This window comes from Chiloscyllium plagiosum, unplaced genomic scaffold, assembly GCF_037043375.1.
Source record: "Chiloscyllium plagiosum isolate Xiang-an unplaced genomic scaffold, Cpla_swu_hap1 HiC_scaffold_14, whole genome shotgun sequence".
NCBI classification, from domain to species: Eukaryota; Metazoa; Chordata; class Chondrichthyes; order Orectolobiformes; family Hemiscylliidae; genus Chiloscyllium; species Chiloscyllium plagiosum.
Window position 1 is genome coordinate 70435272 of NW_028270152.1, and position 25739 is coordinate 70461010.

At 42.2% G+C, this 25739-nt stretch overlaps 1 protein-coding gene across 2 annotated transcripts in view; it reads right to left on the bottom strand.

Annotated features, from left to right (window-relative positions):
* bap1 (BRCA1 associated deubiquitinase 1) overlaps positions 1–25739 on the bottom strand; it is a 68480-nt gene that overhangs the window by 14700 nt on the left and 28041 nt on the right. For both annotated transcript variants that reach the window (XM_043708520.2, XM_043708521.2), the window contains 8 exons: positions 15458–15577; positions 11880–11941; positions 9257–9399; positions 6773–6851; positions 6003–6126; positions 5088–5235; positions 4514–4698; positions 891–1024 (listed from right to left, as the gene is read on the bottom strand). In XM_043708520.2, coding sequence (XP_043564455.2) covers positions 891–1024; positions 4514–4698; positions 5088–5235; positions 6003–6126; positions 6773–6851; positions 9257–9399; positions 11880–11941; positions 15458–15577 — 995 coding nt within the window. The remainder of the gene's footprint in view (positions 1–890; positions 1025–4513; positions 4699–5087; positions 5236–6002; positions 6127–6772; positions 6852–9256; positions 9400–11879; positions 11942–15457; positions 15578–25739) is intronic.

The window sequence follows — 25739 nt, forward strand, 5'->3', positions numbered from 1 at the left end:
GATTACTAATTAGTGCATTCTCCATGGCGAAACACAGCTACCAATCAAAGTCCACTTGTCAACCAACTAGTCCTGTCCTCTCCAGTAGGTGCCTACAGCCCTGAAAAGCAGTTCCATTCCTCTTCCAATGAACTATCCTCTGATATTTTGCTGCTTGCGAGGACATTGGCTGTGAACATTTTGAGATTTGGTTGTAACGACTGTTGAGTTGATTTTCCATTATCTGGATATTTACACATTAAGCATTAATGTGCTGTTTCCAAATATAACTGTGAATGAGAAAGAATGGATGTCTTTAGGAGTGCAGGAAAAGAAGCAGATGTGGGTCTATGTTTTGGTAGCTGGATATAATCACTCTATGTTCACGTGAACATAGATGGTAAGTGTCAACAGGTTATCTGACCGAGAAGAGACATCAGAGCCAAGCACAAATTTCTTTTGTCATTCATGTACAGATTTCTTAGCAGGGTTCATGAATAGCAGCCAGGAGAGAGAATATTGGCTGAATTTCCGATCCTTCATCCAGGCCAACTGCAATCCCAATCTCCCGGGATGTCATTTGCTAACTCCATTTTTTGCTAGAAATAAATCTGGAAACTCCAGCTGTTTATAGTTCAGTGCACACTCCAAGTTGCTATATTTATGAATCCAAACCATGGGGAAAGGTTAGTGGTATTTTAGCCAACAACTATATTACTACAAATAGAAAGGATACATCAGAATTACTGACTCACAGCACAAAATGGTCCTTGGGAATCAGATCTGTTCACCCTGTTCTCTACCTGGTTTTTTTTCTGAAGATGGCGATTCCTTGATACATTATACCAGTGATCATTAATACTTACATTCTAGAAGATGATGCCTGTGAACTGACTAAGCAGTGAACTGACCTGATTGCTGTGTTGGTGTTCTGACAATCCTCCTCCTCTTCCTCCTCATACTCATCATCGTTGTCTGAGTAACGGTGGTGCTGGGGGTTGGGCAGTCGGCCACGACCGACACCAGATGCAAGGTCTTCCTCTTCCTGTAAAAGGTGACAACAAGTGATAATAACTGACCTGACTACTAAGCGGTATCTCCCTATTTAATTCTAGGGAAAGGCTTCCATTTATACTGTGTTTTTTCATAACCTCAGGCCTTGCTGCACAGCTGGCAAACACTTTTAAAAGTGTTGTCACTGTTGAAATGTAGGAAACACAACAGCCAATTTCCACACAGCAAGCTTTCACAAAGAGCAAAGTGATAAAGACCGGATAAATTGACTTTGTAATGCTGATTGAGGGATAAATATTGGCCAGGACAATGGCACTAACTTGCGTTTGAAAAAGCACTGTGTGACTTTTAATGTTCGCCCATAAGAGTAGACAGGCCGTTGGTTTAATATCTTAATTTATGGCACTTCCAATTTTTGTAGCGTTCTCTCAGTCTGTACTGAAGCACCAGCCTAGGTTTTTGTGCTCGAGTCTCAGTGATGGACTCAAACCACAATCTGCTGACGCAGATGTGACAACACCCTGCACTGTAGCACAACTAATACGCAGATAACTAAACTGGCAACAGAATGGGTTTATTTATAAATAGCTTACTCAATAAATATTTAATTCCCTAGCTCCTGACACACACTCACTCACTCTCTCTCTGGCAACTGTCAGGTGTCTGCAACTTTGGTGTCATATTTGATCCCGAGGTGAGCCTCTAGCCACACATCCATTCAGCAGAAGCCTGCCTATTTCCACCACTTAGAACGATATACCTTCAATGTCACTGGGTCAAATTCCTTGAATTCCCTTTCTGACACCCGTCCACTGTATCCCTAAAACCCAGGAGTGCAGCTAACCACCACCTTCTCTAGGATAATTAGGGACAGACAATAGATTCTGGACTAGCCAGAGGCACCAACATCCCATTTAAATATAAAAATGTCAGCCGTGGTTCAGTAACTCTCACCTCTGAAGAACAAGACCCACTTTGGATGTAATCTAGGCTGCCACTTAAGTGTAGCATTGACAGAGTGAGACACTATTGAAGGTGCCATGTTTTGGATAAAGAAGTAAAAAGAGGATTGTCTGCCCTCTCGGGTGAGTGTAAAGATCCTATTATTTTGAAAAGCATTAGAATGCTAGAACTCAGACACCCAGACAGAGAAGGACAGAATTATGGACCTAGTCTTTACAGACTTACATGCTTTTTATCCACGGAGGCACACATTCTATATCATATACCTCCAACTAAACACACTTTGTAGTTTCTAATCAACCTGTTCAGAGATGCTACGACATAATGCTGGAGCAGTTGGAACTTGAACCCAGCTTTCCCAGCTCAGAGGTATGGGCACTATCACTGTGCAACAACAGCCCTCCTAAAAAACTCTTTGCTCTTACTTTGCGGAGGAGCACCTTATTCAGAAAGTGATTGTCACGCCAATATTTATCCCCAATTATCATGACATTACTGTTTGTGAAAGCTTGATGAATGTAAATTACAGGTCATGTTTCTTCCATTACAACCGTTACTTCAGGGAAGAATGAGGAGAGGCAATATGAAGTAAATGCCATCATTTTAAGTCAATTGCAGGTAAGGAGAGTCCAGGTCATGAAGAACGAGATGAGATTGCTATTATAAGGCATGTAGGATCCATGGCTTCATAAGTAGAGGCAGACAGTAAAAATAAAAACAAGAAAGGTATAAATTCCTTAAAATAAGGCTGATTTGGCTTTAGCTGGAATATTGTGTTAATTCTACACATCTGACTTTAAGAAGTATATCAAGACCTAGTCAAAGGTATTTCCTAGAATGCTTGTGTTCTGTGGAGAAATGGGAGAAGTTGGGGTTGATCTCCATACTGCAACGAAGGTTAAGACACATGCTCAAAGTCGTGACTGGTTTTGACAAATAGGGAGGAAGAGTTTCTGGAGTCAAAAAGACCAGAGGACTTGGATTTAAAGGTAACTGGCAAACAGCTTGGTGCAACAGAATAAAATATGTTTTATGCAATGAACTGTGATCAGAAATGTTCTGCATGAAAGGATTGAAGGAGCAAATTCAATCCTAACTTTTAAGAGGAAACTGGATAATTAGTTGGAGCTGTCAAAAAGCATTGCCAAGGTGGTGGGAGCTTGCAGGTGGCAGTGGTTACAGAACATGGACGCACTTGGGATTTTCAGTAGCTGTGTTATATTTTTATATGAAAAAAATGGTTTAAGGGAAAAAGACAGAAAGAACTTGTATTTACTTATCTTTAACAACCTCAGAATTGCTTTACAGTGAGCAAATTACTTTTCAAGTGCAATCACTATTGTAATGCAGGAAAACTTGTACAAACAGTGAAGTCCCACAAACAGGGATAAAATAAAATAAGCAATTAATTGTCTTTGGTTGAGTGCTAAGTATTGGCAAGGATACCAGGGAGTATGCCTATGCTCCTTTAAAAAAACGATCCATCTAAGGCAGCTGTAAAAGCCTTGGGCTTCTTAAGGCAGCATGGTGGCTCAGTGATTAGCACTGCTGCATCACAGTGCCAGGATCTGGGTTCAAATCCAGCCTCGGGCGACTGATGCTGTGAAGTTTGCACATTCTCCCAGTGTCTGTGAGGGTTTCCTCCACAGTCCAAGGATTTGCAGGTTAGGTGGATTGGACACGCTAAATTGTCTGTAGTGTCCAAAGATGTACAGGCTAGATGGATTAGCCCTGGGAAATGCAGGGATAGAGTAAGGGGATAGGTCTGAGTGGACTGCTGTTTGAGAGATAGTGTGGGCTGGATGGGCCGAATGGACTGCTTCAACATTGTAGGGATTCTCAGCTTCTGTTCTACGATTCTCTCTCGGCTGGAGGGTGTTAACTTTAATGTGCTGCATTGGAGTGCCAGCCTAGATTATATCATCATGTTGCTTTGAAATTGCAACTTTGAGAGTGCAACACAGTTGAATTGGAAGGGCTGTATCGGCATCGTTCAGTCAGTCATTCTGCACTATCCCCTCCAAATGCCAGAGAATGCCATGAAAACACACATGGTATCAGGTGAGAAAGAGTAGTCTTGCAGAAAAAAATAGAGAAACTGTTCTTGGTTTTAACCACTAACTTAGCCAAGAAAATCAAAACTCAGTCTAGCCTCGATAGGTGATCTGTAGCTATCCAGCTGTTGTACCATTTAAGCAAGAATCAGCATCAGAACGCTACCCTGTATCAATATCTGAATGGTCATATAGCTCATAGTCTCAATCACAAAAACTGAGGTTTAAATGCTGCACTGTTGGAGGAGAATTTCTGTGCTCAGCTTGGGGTTATACTAGTGGTTGAGTATTGTAGAGACCTTCATTTAATCCACGCTGGGAATTACTGGATTCTGACACTTGGGAACCCTTCTTCATTCCCTTGCACAGATATCTCTCAGGTGAAATGCCCACAAAACATTTCTGCAAGTCTGTAAATGGAATAGTTCATTTACAAACTCTGGTTCACTCAATAACGCTAGCTCAATCTGTTCAGTCACATGAGGAGGGAGGGCCATGATTACCTGCATTGGTGACTTGGCATAGTTATGGTTATCAAGGAAGGCGGGAAGGCGTTGGATGACGGGGCTGGGAGCTGACGTGGGTCCATTAGTGCTGGACACTGCAGTTTTGATTGGAGGCTTTGGTTTATTTGAAGGGGTGGATGTACAAACTGGAGGATTTTGAGGCGTAGAGGTTTCACTGGAGCCTGGAATAAAAAAACATTCATGTTACACAACGTTCTCTATGCCAAAACGGGATTTTTTTTTCCCCGTCTGCCCATTATATCAACAATTACAGTGCAGGAAACCAAAAATTTAGATTCAGTGCTCAAGCCCATGTGACTGTTGCTCAGAGAAGTGATAGCGCTAACAACTGAGTATAAGACACAAACAATTCACATCAAAATAGAAAGGGCAGCATAACAAGGAGAGAGACTACATACATAAGTGCAAATGGCAACATCTGCTTTACACGTCATTTAACAAAAATTTGTACCTAAAACAATCAAGGAATGTTCCTACAGAAATAGGAAAGGTTTGATGATTAAACAATGTACCATTTGTGGCGTGCCTCGTCTGGTGGTTTAATCCTTACCACTCTGCAGGTTGTCCTGTCCAGGGAATGCCTTGTTGCTCTCTGGTTCAGGAGCAGGTTTGTTCAGGGCTTGCTTTGCCTCCTCCATGGCTTGAGCTTCCTGAGGCTTCTGTGTCTGGATCAACTCTGGCTGGGTGACACGGATCAGCTGGAAGAAGAAATGAAAAGGTGCAGTTCAAAGAGTTATTGTGACAGGATACATCTTTTAGTGTGTATGAAAAAGAAAAATGCAGCTTGTGGAGGAGACAGAAGTTCACTGCATTAAAACAGGTGCAGGAGTTTCCTCAGCATATCTGAATTTGTTGTGTGCCCATCATGTGAAGGCAGAAGGTGGAAGTTGCAAGACTGAAATGACTGATTTAGTAAGATTATCAGTTTAGTGCTCCGTGTAATCATTAGTTTCTAAAATCACCTTAATATAAAGTATTTTTATATAAAGCATAACCAACAGATAATGAAGACCTTTTGAACCACCCAGCCTGTTCCACACGGGTTTGTCATACTTCATGGCTTCCAATTTACACTCTTGGCCACACACCAGAATTAAGATAATCTGTGATTGGCAAAAATGACATAAACCCTGGTCAAACTGGGGAGAAACAATACCTGGGAAACTCCTTTCTTGACTTTCTGTTTGTTCAAAACAAGTTCAGGAGATCACTTCAGCCATGGTAAGTACTTGCCGTAGTAATCGTTGGTAAAAGGTGAGTAATGTTCCAGCCAAAAGGAGGTCTGACTTTCTCAAAAGAATTCAGTGAAATCAGTCTTCACTGCACAGGCACAGCCTGTTCTGAAGGAGAACTACCTCCTGACATCTGACCTAAATCTTGCCTTGTGTTTGTCAATAATGTAACTCTGGTCTGAATTATTGGAACAAGGTGTCAATTCTCCTGACCTGATTGTATTAGTCAGTACCTGTTGGAGGGCCTCCAGCACTGTCTGCCGGTTCATTTTCAGAAGGCTCAATTTCGTCTCATACTTCATCCTCCGATCTGGCACCACCGCCATCAAGTTGAAACGGATGTCATGGTAAGGTTCTCTGAGACAAAACAAAAATTACGTTAATGAAACAGTGCATCCCATTTGAACTCAATTTCTCATATGGACACAGCGCTATGACTGCTGCCTGTCAAATGCCAGTGAAGAGAAACAGTAACTGCTGAAAATTTATGAACAATTAATGGCTCAGCAGGTTGTTGTTGTTCAGTGTCATTTCAAGACTAGACCAGGAATGTTGGAGAATGCATGCCAGATCCGTGTTTAATTAGTTGATCCCAGATGAAATGGTGGCAAGAGCATCATAATTAGTTTAGCACACTCGCAAAGGGTACACCAAGATGAAAGGATTAGCCCTCTTGATCTTAATCAGTTACAAATAAGGTATGACAGTGGAATCTTACTAGAATGGCAATGCATAGATTAGAGCTACTAATCATAAGTGCAAGTCCATAATTTTAAGTGACAATGAAGCTAACAATTATTGCAAGAACCAAATTAGTACTTCTACAAGAGCTAACCTGTATAAATATTTCTTTAATACATTCTCATCTGCTGAGTTAGTAGTAGCATGGATCTAGTAATCAATCTCATTAACAAAGTGCGAACAATGAAAAGTGTCAATAAATGAGTCAGAGCTAATAACAACATTTCCTGAATAAAAGTGAATGAGATAGTAAGATCATTACCCAGCTGTAGCCAGCCCGATTCGCTCCATTATAACTCGTCGTGCCTTGTCCGTCCACTCTTCATCCTCGGCCCAAGGCCCTGGAACAAAAGAAAGTGCCACTCTTCAGCACAACACCAGCAGACTGCATCGGAGACAAGATACAACACACATCACAAATGCTGAAACACTACAGGTTCAAATGCTGCTTTGACAAAATACACCTTTTGCGTAAAAAACCATGGTTCATTAAGTAAGGTGGGCTCAGTCACAAGATGCAATGATTAGATGACACTAACACTTGCAGTAGGTAAGATGAAGAGAAGATTGAGGAGTTAGGGAGTTCCAGAGTTTTGAGGAGTCCTGGTAACTAATGCATTTGTATAGATAATGGTCTACAAGCCTTGCTATCAACACTGCAAGTATGAAGGAAATAGATCCCTGATTGCTCAGAGATTATCTAATTAGGTTAGATTCCCCTACAGTGTGGAAACAGGCCCTTCGGCCTAACAAGTCCACACTGACCCTCCGAAGAGTAATCCACCCAGACCCACTTCCCTCTGACTAATGCACCTAACACTATGGGCAATTTGGCATGGCCAATTCACCTGACCTGCACGACCGGAGGAAACTCACACAGACACGGGGAGAATGTGTAAACTCCACACAGACTGTTGCCTGATGCTGGAATGAACCTGCGTCCCTGGTGCTGTGAGGCAGCAGTGCTATCCACTGAGCCATCATGCCGCCCCATTAGAAAGAACATGACGACAATGCAAGAAATGTTGACAAAATTAAGGAAAACAAAGAGTACTTTATGGGTGGTGGGGAATTTTATTTGTCAAATCTTGAAACAAGAGGTATGACTGATGTGATGGACAGTAGTTGGCAGAACTGTCCAGCTATGAGACATTATAAGAATCAGAAAATTAATGCCGGGATTCAGTAACTGCTAAAAATTCATGCCAATTTGCAAGAGCCCTCAATGTTACTGCAGGTGATGGACTGAATATTTTAGGGGCAGTTCATCTCAGCTTGCAGTTATCCAAATGTATTAAAGTTTTCACGACTAACAGAAGTTGTTGCAGTCCAAACCAAAATGTATGAAAAGATGTAGCCACCCACATACCACCTCAGTGCTATGCACCATAAATATACACAGTACTCTATTCTACAAATGGATTACATATTTATAAACTTATGAATTGCACTAGTTTGCAATAAAAGTATGTACGCACAACCTTCAGTTGCATCGTAAACCCTACTTTTAAAGTAAGGGCCTGAAAGTGAGTTTATCTATGCTGAATGAGGCACACCTGTCACCAGGCCACCCTGGTCTGAAGGGATGGCATTGCCTTGTTAGTAAGAACTGAGATTAAATCGATAGCAGGAAGTGATATAGGATCAGAAGGCACTGAATTTTGAGAAATCGCAAAGGGAAAGGAAAAGACCCAGATGGGAGTTATGTACAGGTGCCTCCCCAATAATCGCCAGGGTATGAGGCAGAAGACAAATCAGGAATAGAAAAGGAAAGTAAGAAAGGCACTATTACAAAAATCATGGGGGACTTCAATATGCAGGGAGACTGGGAAAATCAGATTGGTAGCAGATCCCAAGGAAAGGAATTTGTGGAATGTCTACATGATTTTTTTTGGAGCATCTTGTGTTCGAGCCCATTAAGGAACTGACCATTCTGGATGTGATTGACTTGATTAGGAAGCTTAAGAGGTGAAAGAACCTCTAGGGGGCTGTGACCACACGGTGATAGAAATCATCCTGCAGTTTGAGAGGGAGAAGCTGGAATCAGATGTAATGGCATTACAAATCAGTAAACGGTAACCACAAAGATATGAAAAAGCAGTTGACTGGAAAGGCAGCCCAGCAGGGAAGACAGTGCAGCGGCAATGGCAGGAGCCTCTGGGGCAATTTGGAAAGCAGAGCAGAAGAAATATACTCAGAGGATGATGGGGTAACCTTCTGAAGACGGATGACTGGACCAAAACTCTCATTTCTCTTCAGGGATGATGTCAGACCTGCTTTTTCCAACAAATTCCTAAGTTGTATAAGCTCTCCTCATAACTTAACCCCTGAAGTCCAGGTATCCTTCCTAAGGTGTGCTGCCCCAATCTGCTCTCATTTCTCCAAGTAGTTCCAAGGTTTTGACTCAGTGACACAGAAGGAATGGTGATGTAGTTTCAAGTCAGGACGGTGGCCTGGAGATGAACTTCAAGTGGTGGTGTTCCCACATGCCTGGTGATGTTGCTCTTTTAGATGGTCGAAGTTCAAGTTGAAAAGCGAAGGCCGCACGAGGGTAGGTTGGGATTGGGGAGGGGGGGGTTGGCCTTCATTATCAGGACTAAAGACTGAATTACTAAATGAATGTAAAATATTAAAGGGCAGATCAGCCACCAATTAAGGAAGCGGCATGGTTTTGGCACAAAGTATTCAATGCTAATGAAGGGCATGCCTTATGGTGACATGCAAAACTATGCAGTATGCTTCATACCATGATCGATCGGATAGGCTTTCAAACCATCCAGCTCAAAGAGGCGACCTTTAATGGGAACATAACTGACAAAGTGGAAGGCTTCCATGGTCCGCACAGCACTGATCCCATTCTGTTTCTCCGGAAGATGCCGTGGCTCTGGCCTAGAAGGGCAAGACAAAGAGATCATAGGTTGAGTTTGATGGAATGGTAGGGACTTGATTTCAGCTTCCCCTTCCACAAACTCTTCAGCACACAGTGACAAGCTAGGCATTCACTCAGACACAGTGTATGAGACTAGCCATTTATCTACTCATGGAAGGTTAAAATGGGAGGCAGGTGAGACTCTGCACAAAAGAACCAGGAATTGAGGAGTAATCAAGGAGTTCCTTATTTCACATAAATATTAGAAATTACACATTTACTTCAATTCAAATTATATAAATTCAACTTTTTCCAAGGTATAAATTTAGCTGCATTAATTATGCGATTTAATTTAAATGATTGCATAGTTCAACTCCTTTTAGGCAAATCAAAACTGAATTAGGAATATTCTGTCAATTCTGAATGAAAGAAATTGAGAGATTTCCACGAGGACATTACAACAGTGCTTTGGATGGTAGGAGGTAGTCAAGTTTCTAAAGGGCATGTCTTTCACTGTGGCAAAGTAAGCCAAACTCATCGGGTATCCCTTTGTAACATCTTACTTAAGACTCGCCTATCTTCGCTTTGATCAGTCCTAAGCCACTATGACAGTCCCAGCAGACTGTCCAAATGGTTGTTTCATTTTAGGATTTTGAGACCCATTACATCAGAGATTTGGAGCAGAAAATTACCTATACAGCTTTTTTTTTTAAAAAAAGTAATATTACTAAACAGCACTGAGACGAAGTGCAAATGAGCTAAGCTTTAAAGTTTATTAAAGATTGTAAATAATAACAACTTGTTTGTCTGTCTCGATAATTAATGAACACATTTGACCTATTTTATTCGGAGATCCCTGGTTCTTGCACACAGTAAGGATTTTCCAGTATATAACCTTCACTCTGGTTTAGATCGTAGGCCGATATATTACAGAAGAGTGCACACAGGTTTTAAACATAAAGCTGCAATGGCAAGCTTTCCCCAGTTTCGGGGAGGTATGAGTGGAAGTTGTTCCTGTCACTGTGGAAATATATTTATAATTCTGTATCATTTCACAAAGGCAGGTTGCACTGACTGAATTAGTTATCATAGTATAGCTACTCAGGAGACATGCTGTTTGGCAATATAAACATTTTATGAAGTTTATTCTTAAAACATTTTCAGAAAAAACTGAAGAGACATATTCACAGGAATGTACGTTACATTTAATCAGTGTGTCATAGTGTGGCTTTTAACCAGCAAGTCAGAGATTTGATAAGTTATGAAGCAGTCACTCCTGCAAGCAAGGGAAAGTATCTGTAGGAGAGAGAAATCAACAAACCTCAAGTTTTGACAAGCCAAAAGGATCATCTCAGTGAACCCTGTGGACAGAGACTATTGAACTACCTTCCCAGTCTTTCCCTCTATCTATAACACCAATTTTATTTTGTGTCTGCATCAGTCTGCAAGAGGAGTTTCATAAAGGGGCTAATTTTTTCAACTAGTAGAGCTATATGTCAATGGTTTTTAAATATTTATTTGAAATAAACTACTTCTTAATAAGTACAGAGATATGGTCTGTGCCTTCTGTTAACTTGTGTGTAAAAGATGGATAAATTGTGGAATATTATATAACTCCATAATGTACCAAGAACTTTCTATAATTTGCTCTCCATCTGATACTGCTGACCTTAGCTGTGGTAGGATAGGTGGTGTCAGTATATGACAGTTGTATCTAGCAAAGTAACCATTCTCATTTGAGTGAAGAAATCAGGCATTTCTACCAATGAAGGGTCTCCCATCAAACCCTCCCAGATCATGATCATCAGGCCATCTGTAGCACCATTGGCTTCCTCCAGTTAAGATCTGGTAAGTCAGCACAAGGCAGGAGATCTCCTGCTCTGCATTTTCAAACCAGAGTCTCCTTCCCTAAACTGCCTTCACCACATCACATCCAACTACACTTTCACAGGACAACAGAAAACTCTCAACTTCTGTTCCTTTCCTGATTTTTTTCCTTGCAAGTGTGTTTAAATTCCTTTCTAAAAGTGAGGGATGCAGTGGTTAAGCCAAGGGGAAGCAATCAGCTCATAGTTTCTCAGACTGACTAAACTTGAATATTCTGCCATTTAGTAGCTGTTTTTTTTGTTACAGCTTTTATGATATGGGAAAGAAAAGGTGATGATGTCCCTCAGGCCTCTCTTTTTTTCCAATTAAACCTTGCATCAGTACATATTCTGCACATGCCAGATTTGATTATAGATAGAAGACAAAATCTTTAAAAATTCAGGAATTTACAGTTGCTGTGATTTGGACTTGTTTCTTTAGATCAGGAGTAATTACCAGGTGGCTTCATTGGCACAGACCTGGTTAAACATAGCCAAGATTAGTCGTGAAATATCAAAACTGTGTTGCAGAGGTCCTGTGAGTACAACCATGGAGATCATCCAGAATTTTAAAGCTGTATTTGAATTCTTATGTCACATTCCATCAAAGGCAGAAAAATAAATTACATTCCTACCTGGCATGGCTGTTGTGTGCCTTTGCTAGTTCTGGAGCGTTGCCAATTGCATAGCCTTTACTCTGCGGAGCCAAAATGAACAGCTCTGGTCACTTGTGAGTTGATAATGAAAAACAACAGCTTTCAGCTCAACCTAGAATGCCTGACCCTACTTCATTCACCTTGTCAGGTTGCACAAGCACAATGTTGAACATCTAACTTGCACAAACTGTCTGACCCCCTCCCCTGATTTTAGTCTTGTCAAAGTTCTGGCTCCTGCTGACTCTCACCAATACAAGTGACCTTTCTGAATGTTCAGACTCAACAGGGCGTCTCAGCGAGACCTCTGACAATATGGCTTGTGAACCTTTACCCAGTTGACATGCACATTTATTCACACACAGCACTGGAAGATTAGATTACTTACAGTGTGGAAACAGGCACTTCGGCCCAACAAGTCCACACCGACCCGCCGAAGCGTAACCCACACATACCCCTACATTTACCTAACACTACGGGCAATTTAGCATGGCCAATTCACCTGACCTGCACATCTTTGGACTGTGGGAGGAAACCAGAGCACCCGGAGGAAACCCACGCAGACACGGGGAGAACGTGCAAACTCCACACAGTCGGTCGCCTGAGGCGGGAATTGAACCCGGGTCTCTGACGCTGCGAGGCAGCAGTGCTAACCACTGTACCACCGTGCCTCCCACGCGGCACGGTCATCAGGTCATTAGTGAACATGGTCATCTACATGGAGGTTCACTAATGTCACTAGGTCATCAGGAACAACTGAATGTTCTGCAAATTATCCCCTTCCTGGCCCATGTTGCTGAAGCTGAAAATGTGTTGCTGGAAAAGCGCAGCAGGTCAGGCAGCATCCAAGGTACAGGAGAGTCGACGTTTCCAGCATCTGCAGCCCTCACTTTCTCCTCCATGATGCTGAAGACAACTGTAACACCTCCAGCATCATAGTGAGTGAAGTCAGTTTGTATAACGCAGTATCACGCCAGCCATTCAGAAATAAGTAAACAAGGGATTATTTCCCACAATGATAAAACATAGTGCTTTTAAATAAGATAAATGTGCCTCTTCCAGACATAGAAAATGATCAAGGACTGGACCATTTCTGGTGCTGACCCCATTGATGTCTGCTGTCTACACAATATTGTGGTCTAATGGGATGTGACAAATTAACACGCTGCCTTCGTATTCAGTAACAAATTAAGGACTATGAACATGACCATTATGAGTTTTAGTTCAATAAGAAGGCCCACAGCACTGAACAATAGGCAACACTACTGGGAGAGTGGGCACTGCTGAAGTTGTATTCCACACTGCTCTGGGAAGCGAGGGAAGAAATTACAGGGGTTCTGACTCAACTTTTTAATTCCTCTCTGGCCACAGGGGGAGGTGCCAGAAGACTGGAGGTTCGCTAATGTGGTTCCACTTTCAAGAAGGTTGGTTAAGATAAACCAGAGAATTACAGACCAGTGAGTCTCTCATCAGTGGTCAGGAAACTGTTGGAGAAAATTCTGAAAGAGAAAATTAACTTCCACTTGGAGAGGCGGGGTTTGAACAGGGTTAGTCAGCATGACTTTATCAGAGGGAGGCCATGCCTAACAAATCTGATTGAACTTTTTTGAGGAGGTGGCCAAGTGTGTAGATGAGGGTAGTGCAGTTAATGTGGTTTATGTGGATTTCAGCAGAACCTTTGAGAAGGTCCCAAATGGGAGGCTGATAAAGAAGGTAACAGCGCATGGAATCCAGGGTAACTTGGCAAGATGGATCCAAAGTGGCTTAATTGTAGGAGGCAAAGGGTGCTGGCAGATGGCTGTTTGTATGACAGGAGGCTGGTGACCAGTGGTACACCACAAGGTTAAGTGCAGAGTCCCTTATTGTTGTGATATTCATAAATGATATAGATGAGAATGTGGGGAGATTATAAGTAAATTTGCAGCAGACACAAAGGTATACATGGGTTGGCCAGATGGGAGATCAGTGGCAAATAGAATTTAACCCTGAAATGTGAGCCATGATGTGGAGGTGCTGGTATTGGACTGGGGTGGACAAGATCAGAAGTTACATGACAATAGGTTATAGTCCAACAGGTTTATTTGAAATCACAAGCTTTCGGAGTGCTGCTCCTTTGTCAGGTGAAGGGGCAGCACTCTGAAAGCTTGTGATTTCAAATAAACCTATTGGGATTATAACCTGGTGTCATGTAACTTCTGACCCTGAAATGTGAGAGGTAACTTTGGAAGAAGTAACAAGACAAGGGAATACTCAATGAATAGCAGGATGCTTGGAAGCTCAGAGGAACAGACAGAAATTGTCAATAGATTCCTGAAGGCAGCAGGTTAGGTTGATAGGTGGTTAAGGCGGCATATGGCTTTATCAGTCATCACATAAATTATAAGAGCAGGAATGTCGTGTTAGAGCTATTCAGGAATTTGGCTAGACCACAGCTGGTGTACAGTGCGCAGTTCTGGTCACCACATTATAGGAAATATGTGACTGCATTGGAGGGGGTGCAGAGGAAATTCACCAGGATGCGGTCTGGGGTGGAGCAATTTGGCTATAAAGAGGAGCTGGATAAGTTCTGGTTGTTCTTTTTTAGATCAGAGAAGGATGAGGTGGGACATGGTAGAATTGTATAAGACAATAAGGACAAAGTGAATATGAAGCAGCTACTCCCCTTAGTTGAAGGGTCAATAATGAAGGGACAGAATTTTAAGGTGAAGGACAGGAGATTTAAGTGGGATTTCACTCAGAAGGAAGTGAGAAACTGGAAGGCAGTGCCTACAAGAGTAGTAAAGAGGTGGAAAGCCTCACTACCCTTGAACAAGTATGTGGATAAGTACTTGAAATATCATAACTTTTAAGGCTATGGGCCAAGTGTTGGAAAGTGGAATTAGCGTAGACTATGGGTTTTTTTTTGTCACTGCAGACACAATGAGTCAAAGGCCCTCTTCTGTATCATCTGACTCTCTGAAGGAGGTAGGTGAGTGTGAAAACTCATCAAAATGGATGTGCTCTCAGGTGGGTGTTAAGCAAGTTAAAATCCACAGCAGTCCGTCTCTGGGAAATTTGCCTGGAGATGGAGCAGTGACAGGGAGCCGTGCCGACAGGGCTTTTGTGGTATTACACAGCATTCCCTGCTGCCAAGCAAAAGGCCCGTTGTATCTAATGAGACACTCAGGTGGAACTGAGCTGGAGTATGGCTCATAGCATCTGCCCTGGGAGTTCGCATCGCTTTCTTTCAGCAATTAGAAATCATCTATTTTTCCAAAGATAAAATGAAAAGTCCTAGAATTTGCAAAGAGAAGTATTCAGTGGTTGGAAAAATGCACCACTATCCATAGGCAGTTTCTCATTTAGGCAGATGCTGCAGTTGCTGTGGAGACTCCATGAAAATATTGTGGCTGTGCCTGAACAGTGAAGGATTTATTTGTAAACAGCTCCTTCATGAATGAGCAGATTCAAGGGATATTCAGTTCTGCAGTTTTACTGTGACTTTTAAAGTCACTGCCATCAACTTAAGGAATCAAAGCACTTTTAACCTAGTATGTGATATTCTCAAGGTGAAACCATACCTCTGGACTGAAACCTTTGGTAAAGTCCTTCATCCGGCTGAGGGTGGGACCCAACTCCACATTGTCGCAGTTCAAGAGGACGCTAAGCAAAGCGTGCGTCGCACACGAGTTTGGAATCAGCTTTTGAGACAAAATCAAAGAAGTGTAATTAGGTTGGTGTGCACTTGAAGAGACTTGAGTTAATCAGGATCAGTCAGCACAGGTTGCTAAACTTCATACAATTCTTCAAGGTAATAACTAAAGGTAGATAAACAATTTGCAGGGGCTTTTGTTTATAAGGATTTCCAAAAGCTACTTCCTTAGAGATTTGAGGCACATGGAATGTCACCAGATAGACAAGAGATGTGACTGAAGGGTAGAAGACAGAAATCTGGATCAATGTGGTGTGTGGAATTCAAAGGAATCTGTTAAAGGGCTGTTTTTATTTATACAATATACGCAAATGGGCTGGACATTGAAATTACTGAAACAGTGTGAAGATTTGTTAGTGCCATAAAAAATTGATATGATAATTGAGGGAAGCATGACAAATGAAGACAAATGAAAAACAGAGAGAATGAGATAAGTAAAAAGGGATTCTAAATGGAGTTGAGGAACAGAGGGGCCTTAAAATGTGGATACATAGGTCATCAAGAGGTGATGGCAATAACAGGAAGTTCAGTGGAAGAAACAAAGGCAAAGACTTGCCTTAATTTTCAATATAGCTGTATAGAATACAAAAGCAAGTAAAAGTGACTTTGCACAACATTGTAATTATGTTACAATTTCAGTAGAGGACAGCTTTTGTCACTTTACAAAGATAGAAAAGGTGCAAAATAGGTCCATCTGGATAAGACTCAGCAGAAAGAATAACAATTATTGGGAGAATCTTAATAGTCGGGTTATTTTCTGTGGGTCGAAAGCAAGTTACAGTTATTAGATAGAAAATACAACAGAAACAAGTCATTTTCTAAATCCAGTCCACCTTGGCGTTTACCATTTGTACAAAGAGTGATCCTAGTCCTTCTGTGCACCCTTCTTTCTTATCCATTTATCCCCTTCTCCTATAAATACCTAATTATGACAATTAAAATGCTGACAGGGTCAGTCACTAGTTCTGTCAGTGCACCCAACAGCAGGATTATCTTAATTTATCAGCCCCCTTTCACAGGACATGGGCATCTCTTGCTAAACCAACATTTAATATGCATCCCAACAGTCCTTCAGAAGGTAGGTTCTTTAAGATTTTGAAAGGGTTGATAGTGACAGGGTAAGACCATAAGACAGACCATAATAATTAGGAACAGTCGACTGTTCAGCCCCTTGAGTCTGCTGTCATTCAATAGAATCTTGGGTGATCCAACATTCCTCACGTCCACTTTACTGCCTATCCCCGCAATCTTTTGATTCCCCACTGATTAAGAATCCCTCTGCCTCAGCCTTAAATATACACAAGAATTCTGTCTCCACAGCTCTCTGAGGCAAGGAGTTCCAAAGACTCTCAATCCTCAAAGAAGAGATTTCTCCTCATCTCAGTCTTGAATTGGCACTCCTTAATTCTGAGACTATGTCCTCTGGTCCTAGACTATGAGGAGAAACATTCTCTCAGCATTTACACTGGAAAGCCTCTTAAGAATCTTATATATTTCAATGAGATCACTTCTCATCCTTCTCAACTCCAGTGAGTGAGTAGAGTACCAACCTGTTTAATCCTTGCTCTTAGACAATCCCTCCAACCCCGGGATCAACCTTCTCTGAAATAATATCTTTCCTTAAACAAAGGAATCAAAACTGCTCTCAGTGCTCCAGATGTGGTCTTATCAGCAGCTTGCACAGTTGCAGTTCAGACTTCCCTATTATTATAACCCAGCGCACTTGAAATAAGGACCAACATTCCATTAACCTTCCTGATTACCTGCTGCACCTGTGTGCGAGCTTGTATTTTGTATGCAAATACCCCCAAGTCCCCTTTGTTGCAGCTTTCTGCAATCTTTCTCCATTTAAGTAATATTCCGTTCTTTTGTTCTACCTTCCAAAATGAACAATTTCATATTTTACCACATTACACTAATTTTGCCAACTTTTTGCCCACTTACTTAAGCTATCAATATCTCTCTGTAAACCGTATCTCACCACGCGCCTTTCCAAATAATTTAATCCCATCTGCAAATTTGGCTACATTAGCGGTCACAGCGCTGATTCCTGTGGAACCCCACTGGTCACAGTTCGCCAACCTAAAAAAAAACCCTTACCTCCATTCGCTGTTTCCTGCCATTAGCCAATTATTTATCCATGCTGATATACTCCCTCCAACACCGTGGCCTCTTGTCTTATGATTTTACTTTTTGTGAGGTCCTTATTGAATGCCTTCCGGAAGTCTAAATACAACACATCGTTTGGTTCCCTGCTATCCACTCTTGTTGAAACGTCTTCGAAAAACTCTGATAAAGTACTCAGATTATGATCTTCCAAATGTTCTGCTCTAACTTCTTTAATAATTGAAACTTTTCCAACAAGAAGGGTTAGGCTCATTGGTCTAAGTTACCCGCTTTTTATCTGAAATAGGATTTGAATAGAGGTGTCATGTTGACATATTTCTAGTCCTCTGGTAGACAGAACAGAGAACATAGACATCACAGCGGAGTACAGGCCCTTCAGCCCTCGATATTGTGCCGACCTGTGAAACCAATCTGAAGCCCATCTAACCTATGCTTTTCCATTTTCATCTATATGTTTATCCAATGACCATTTAAATGCCCTTAAAGCTGGCGAATCTACTACTATTGCAGGCAGGGCGTTCCACGCTCCTACTACTCTGAGTAAAGAAACTACCTCTGATATCTGTCCAATATCTATCACCCCTCAATTTAAAGCTACGTCCTCTCGTGCTGGCTATCACCATCCAAGAAAAAGGCCTCTCACTGCCCATCCTGTCTAACCCTCTGATTATCTTATATGTCTCAATTAAGTCACCTCTCAACCTTCTTCTCTCCAATGAAAACAGCCCCAAGTCCCTCAGCCTTTTCTCATAAGACCTTCCCTCCATACCAGGCAAGATCCTAGTAAATCTCCTCTGCAATCTTTCCAAAGCTTCCACATCCTTCTTATAAAGTGGTGACCAGAACTGTACACAATCCTCGAAATGTGGCCGCACCAGAGTTCTGTAAAGCTGCAGCATGACCTCGTGGTTCCAAAACTCAATCCCTCTACTAATAAAAGCTAACACACCGTATGCCTTTTTAATAACCCCATCAACCTGGGTGGCAACTTTCAGGGATCTATGTACACGGACACCGAAATCTCTCTGCTCATCTACACTACTAAGAATCTTATCATTAGTCCAGTACTCTGCATTCCTGTTGCTTCTTCCAAAGTGAATCACCTCACACTTTTCCACATTAAACTCCATTTGCCATTTCTGAATCCAGCTCTGCAGCTTATCTGTGTCCCTCTGTAACCTACAACATCCTTCTGCACTATCCACAACTCTACTGACCTCAGTGTCATCTGCAAATTTACTAACCCATCCTTCTACTCCCTCATCCCAGTCGTTTATAAACATGACAAACAGCAGTGGACCCAAAACAGATCCTTGTGGTATACCACTCGTAACTGAACTCCAGGATGAACATTTCCCATCAACCACCACCCTCTGTCTTCTTTCAGCTCACCAATTTCTGATCAAAACCACTAAATCACCCTCAATCCCATGCCTCTGTACTTTCCCCTACCATGGGGAACCTTATCAAACGTCTTACTGAAATCCATGTAGACCACATCAACCTGTTTAGTCACCTTCTCAAAGAACTCAATAAGGTTTGTGAGGCACAACCTATTTTTCACAAACCCGTGCTGACTATCCCTAATCAATTTATTGCTTTGTAGATGATTATAAATCCTAACTCTTATAACCTTTTCCTACACTCCACTGATGACTGAAGTAGGGCTCATTGAGTCTATAATTGCCAGTGTTGTCTCTACTCCACTTCTTGAAAAAGGGGACATTTGCTATCCTTCTGTCTTCTGGCACTATTCCGGTAGACAGTGACAACATAAAGATCAAAACCAAAGGCTCTGCAATCTCCTCCCTGGCTTCCCACTGAATCCTCAGATAATTCCCATCCGGCCCAGGGGACTTATTTATTTTCTCACTTTCCAGAACTGCTAACACCTCCTCCTTGTGAACCTCAATCCCATCTAGTCTAGTAGCCTGTACCTCAGTATTCTCCTTGACAACATTGTCTCTTACTAGTGTAAACAGTGACGAAAAATATTCATTTAGCACTTCCCTTATCTCCTCTGACTCCATGCACAACTTCCGATACTGTCCTTGATTGGCCCTAATCTTAGTCTCGTCATTATTTTATTCCTGATACACCAATAGAAAGCCTCAGGGTTTTCCTTGGTCTTATCCACCAACAACTTCTCATGTCACCTCATGATTCTTCTTAACTCTTTCTTTAGGTCTTTCCTAGCTAACTTGTAACTCTCACGCTCCCTAACTGAGCCTTCACATCTCACCCAAACATAAGACTTCTTCTTCCCCTTGACAAGAGATTCAACTTCCTTAGTCAACGACTCCCGCGCTCAACAACTTCCTCCCTGCCTGACAGGTACATAATTATCAAGGACCTGCAATAGCTGTTCCATGAATAAGCTCCACATTTCAATTATGCCCATCCCCTGCAGTTTCCTTCCCATCCTATGCATCCTAAATCTTGCCTAATCATATCATAGTTGCCTTTTCCCCAGCTTGAACTCTTGCCCTGCAGTATATACCTATCCCTTTCCATCGCTAAAGTAAACATAACCGAATTGTGGTCATTATCACCAAAGTGCTCACCTACCTCCAAATCTAATACCTGGTGGGTTCATTACCCAGTACCAAATCCAATATGACCTTGCCCCTTGTTGACCTGTCTAAATACTGTATCAGGAAATTCTGCTGCATACATTGGACAAAAACTGACTCATCTAGAGTGCTGGAGCTACAGTATTCCCAGTCAATACTTGGAAAGGTAAAGTGCCCCATAACAACTACCCTGTTATTCTTACTACTATCAAGAATCATCTTTGCTATCCTTTCCTCTACATCTCTGGAACTATTCAGAGGCCTGGAAAAAACTCCCAACATGGTGACCTCTCCTTTCCTGTTTCTAATCTCAATCCACACTACCTCAGTAGACGGGTCTTCAAAACATCCTTTCTGCAACTGTAATACTGTCCTTGACTAACAATGCCACACCTCCTCCCCCACCCTTCTTTTACCATCTCTGTTCTTAATGAAACATCTAAATCCTGGAACCTGCAACAACCATTCCTGTACCTGTTCTATCTGTGTCTCCGAAATGGCCACAACATCGAAATCCCAGTACCAACCCATGCTGCACGTTCACCCACCTTATTCCAGAATGCTGGTACTTCTCCAGAATCCAAAGATTTTTGAAAATTACAACCAATGTATCCACAACGTCTGTAACTACCTCTTTTAGGATCCTAAGATGTAAGCCATCAGGACCAGGAGACTTAACTCCTTTTAGCTCCATTAACTGGTCTAATACCACTTCTCAAGTAATGGTAAAGGTACTTAATTTCTCCTCTGTATTCTTTGAAATTTATGAGATATTTGAAGTGTCTTCTACTGTAAAGCCTGATGCAAAACATATTTTTTAACTCCTGTGCCATTTCCTGGTTCCTCATAACCGCATTCTTACAGTTAATGAGAAGTTCACTAGAGGACAAAAATGTCAAGAAAAAGCTAGAAAAAAAGTTTATATAGGCATGTTTAGGATGTGAAAATCTCAGCCAGAAATCTTTGCTGGTGCAGAGCTCATTTTTAAAGGGAAATCAGGAAACTGGCTGAGAAAAAATTAACATCAGGGTTTCTGGTCAAGCAGTGAAATCTGACAAAATGGTTCATGTGCAGAAAATCACTGATACAGACTTGACAGGCAGAAGTGTGCTGGAACAGTTTGCGATTCGATATTTGCCAATACTGTTGGAAATAAACCATGACCATTTGTACCAGCTGCTCACAATTTCATCTACCTGCAGTTATGAAATTCAGATAAATCATCTGTGAGCAGATTTAAAGAGAATCAGAAATTTTTAGAGTATGGAAAAAGGCACTTGACTAGAACTTGGCTAGTACAGCACAGAATAGGCCCTTTGGCCCTCGATGTCATGCCAACCTTTTACCCTACTCTAAGATCAGTCTAATCTCCATACCCTTCATTGTACTATCATCCATGTGCCTAACCAAGAGTCGCTTAAATGTTCCTAATGTATCTGACTCTACTACCACTGCTGGCAGCACAATCAATGCACCCACTACTCTCTGGTTATCCAGAGGTGGCACGGCGGCTCAGTGGTTAGCACTGCTGCCTCACAGCGCCAGAGACCCAGGTTCAATTCCCGCCTCAGGCAACTGTCTGTGTGGAGTTTGCACATTCTCTTTGTGTCTGCGTGGGTTTCCTCCGGGTGCTCCAGTTTCCTCCCACAGTCTAAAAATGTGCACGTCAGGTGAATTGGCCATGCTAAATTGCCCCACAGCGTTAGGTGAAGGGGTAAAGGTAGGGGAATGGGTCTGGATGGGTTGCTCTTCGGAGGGTCGGTGTGGACTTGTTGGGCTGAAGGGCCTGTTTCCACACTGTAAATAATCTAATCTAATCTAATCCACAAGGTTTGTCCCCATTTATGCTCCTCAGAACTTTTGTACACCTCGATTAGTTCCCCCTTTTTTTAATCTGCTCAAAGGAAAACAAGCCCAGACTATCTAGGCTCTTCACAGCTGAATTGATTCAGCCCAGGCAATATCCTGGTGAATTGGCTCTAGATCCTCTCTGGTGTAATCACAGTCTTCCTATAATGTGGTGACCTGAACTGCCCACAGTACTCCAGCCGTGACCTAACTAACTTTATATACAGCTTCATCACAATCCTCTTGCTTTTGTATTCAATATTTTAATTAAAGTTTGGGAGAAGATTTGTAGCTCGGGTGCTCGTTGTTGTGGTTCTATTCGCCGAGCTGGGAATTTGTGCTGCAGACGTTTCGTCCCCTGTCTAGGGGACATCCTCAGTGCTTGGGATACTCCTGTGAAGCGCTTCTGTGATGTTTCCTCTGGCATTTATAGTGGTTTGTCTCTGCCACTTCCGGTTGTCAGTTCCAGTTGTCCGCTGCAGTGGCCGGTATATTGGGTCCAGGACGATGTGTTTGTTGACTGAATCAGTGGATGAGTGCCATGCCTCTAGGAATTCCCTGGCTGTTCTCTGTTTGGCTTGTCCTATAATAGTAGTCCTATTAATAGTCCTATTATAGGACAAGCCAAACAGAGAACAGCCACGGAATTCCTAGAGGCATGGCACTCATCCACTGATTCAATCAACAAGCACATCGACCTGGACCCAATATACCGGCCACTGCAGCGGACAGCTGGAACTGACAACCGGAAGCGGCAGGGACAGGCCACTATAAATGCCGGAGGAAACATCACAGAAGCGCTTCACAGGAGGCTCCCAAGCACTGAGGATGTCCCCTAGACAGGGGACGAAATGTCTGCAACACAAATTCCCAGCTCGGCGAACAGAATCACAACATATTTTAATTAATAAAGGCAAAGACCCATGCGCCTTTTTAACATTGTCTATTGGCCCTTCTTCCTTTAAGGACCTATGGACATGCACACCAAGGTGCCTCTGATTCTCTGTACTTCCTAGGGTCCCACCGTTCATGTGTGTTCCCTTTCCTTAAGGAGGATACAGAGGTGAGAGAACAGTGTAAACCATTCAACAAAAGAGTACTCAACCAACAGAAGACAGGAAAACTGAAAATCACCAAGGTTATGAATTCTTTAAAGGCGAATGTGAAACCCTTTGCTAAAGTTGTATCACGTCCTCCTGCAGTGGTTCTCAGCTTTGGAGATGCCAGTCTTCAGTCAAGTTAATTCAATCCGTGTAATATCAAGAAATGGTTGGAGGCAATGAATACTGCAAAGGCTATGAGGGCCCTGACAAAATTCTAGCAATAGTACTGAAGACTTGCACTTCAGAACTTGCTGTTCCCTCAGGCAAGCTGTTCCAGTACAGTTACAACACTGGATTCTAGCTAACAATGTGGAAAATTACCCAGTTTGTTCCGAGACACAAAAAGGACAATCCAACCTGGCCAATTACCACTCCATAAGTCAACTCATGACCATCAGTAAAACAATGGAAAGTGTCATCGACAGTGCTATCAAGCTGCACCTGCCAGCAATAACCTGCTCAGTGATGCCCAGTTTGGGTTCTGCCAGGGCCACTCAGCTCCTAACCTCATCACAGCCTGGGTTCAAACACTGACAAAACAGAAGAATCCCAGAGGTGGGGTGACAGCAACAGGCCTTGATATTGAGGCTGCATTCGAGTGTGGCATCGAGGAGCCCTAGCAAAACTGGAATCAATGGGCATTGGGGGCAAAACCTCTGCTGGTCGAAGTCATACCTGGCACATAGGAAGATTATTGTACTAGTTAGAGATCAGTCAACTCAGTCCAAGACATCTCTGCAGGAGTTCCTCAGGGTAGTGTCCTAGGCCCAACCATTTCCAGTTGCTTCATCAATAATCTTCCCTCCATCATAAGGTTAGAAGTGGGGACATTCGCCAATGATTGCACAATGGTCAGAACAATTCTTAACTCCTCAAATTCTGAAGGAATCAATGTTCCAGACTTGGGCTGACAAGTAGCAATTAACATTCACGCCACACAAATTTCAGGCAATGATCATCTCCAATAAGACACAATCTAACCAATCTCTCCATGTCATTCAATGGTGTTACTATCACTGAATACTCCAGTACAAACATCGTGGGGGGGGTTAGCATTGACCAGAAATTAAACTGGATTTATCATATAAATGTCGTGGCTATAAGAGCAGGTCAGAGGCTAGGAAATTTGGGAGTAACTCACCTCCTGACTCCCAAAAGTCTGTTCACCATCTACAGGAGTCTGATGGAATACTACATTTGCCTGGATGGGTACAGCTCCAACAGCCCTCAAGAAGTTTTTCACCATCCAAGACAAAGCAGCCTGCTTGAATGGCATTATATCCATAGTTATCCACTCCATCTACCATCGACGCTCAGTAGGAGCAGTGTGTACTACTTACAAGATACACTGCAGAAATTCACATAAGATCCTTAGACAGCATCTTCCAAACCCATGACCACTTTGGTCTAGAAGGACAAGGCAGCACAAGTTCCCCTTCAAGCGACTCACCATTCTGATGTGGAAATGTATGGCTGTTCCTTCACTGTCACAGGGTCAAAACCTTGGAACTTACAGCATATGGGCTGTAGTGGTTCAAGAAGGCAGCTCACCACCACCTTCTCGAGGGTGACTAGGAATGGGCAATAAATGCTGGTCAGCCAGCAATGCCCATGTCCCATGAGTAAACTTAAAAACAGAATTTAGGAGCTATTACTTTAGGAAATAATGCAGTGGACGCTATTGTAATGAACATTACAACAATTGTTAAATTTAAATCTGAGTTTAAAATTAGATATGCAGTAAACTGTCTGCTTGAAGTATAAACTTATGAATAAGAAGCAGGAACAGACCACTCAGCACCCCCCCCCCCCCCCCCCCTCCCACCACCGAGTCTGCTCCACTATTCAACAGGGTCATGGCTGATCTAAGTGCAACCTTAAATTCACTTTCTACTCAACCCTGATAATCTTTTACCTCTTGCTTACCAAGAATCTATCCATCTTAAAAGTTTTCAAACTCTGCCTTCCTGCCTTTTCAGGATAAGAATTCCAAAAACTCACGACTCCCTGAGAGACAACTTTTGGCCTCATGTCTTGTTTTTTTGGTAACCCCTTATTTTTCGATGGTGAAAAGTTTTCAAGTTTTGTGCATAAATAGTGGAAATAGCTGTAACCTCACAGTGGTTATGTTGGTGACTTTTTTCTGTGTGCAAGTTTGTTGTTGTTACTTATTTTAAAAAGTTGTCAACTTGTGCCTGTTGACTTGTGCCAACTTACATTCTGTGGTGTCTATGAAATTAGTAATTTCCTTGCGTGGTATATCTTTTAGGTGCAATGCAGTGATGTAGAATACAGAGGATATTGACAAATTCTTCTAATGTGAGTGTTCAAATACCCCGGATGTCAACACAAACACAAAAGGTGTTGTTAATGTGTGATAGCATTATGTAATAAATCTGATAGTGAGAATGAAAAAGCAACTCCTGGAAATCACAAAGGAACCTCAAATCTCAAGAAATACACTTTAAAAAAAATCAGGGACAACAGCTAACCACTTTGA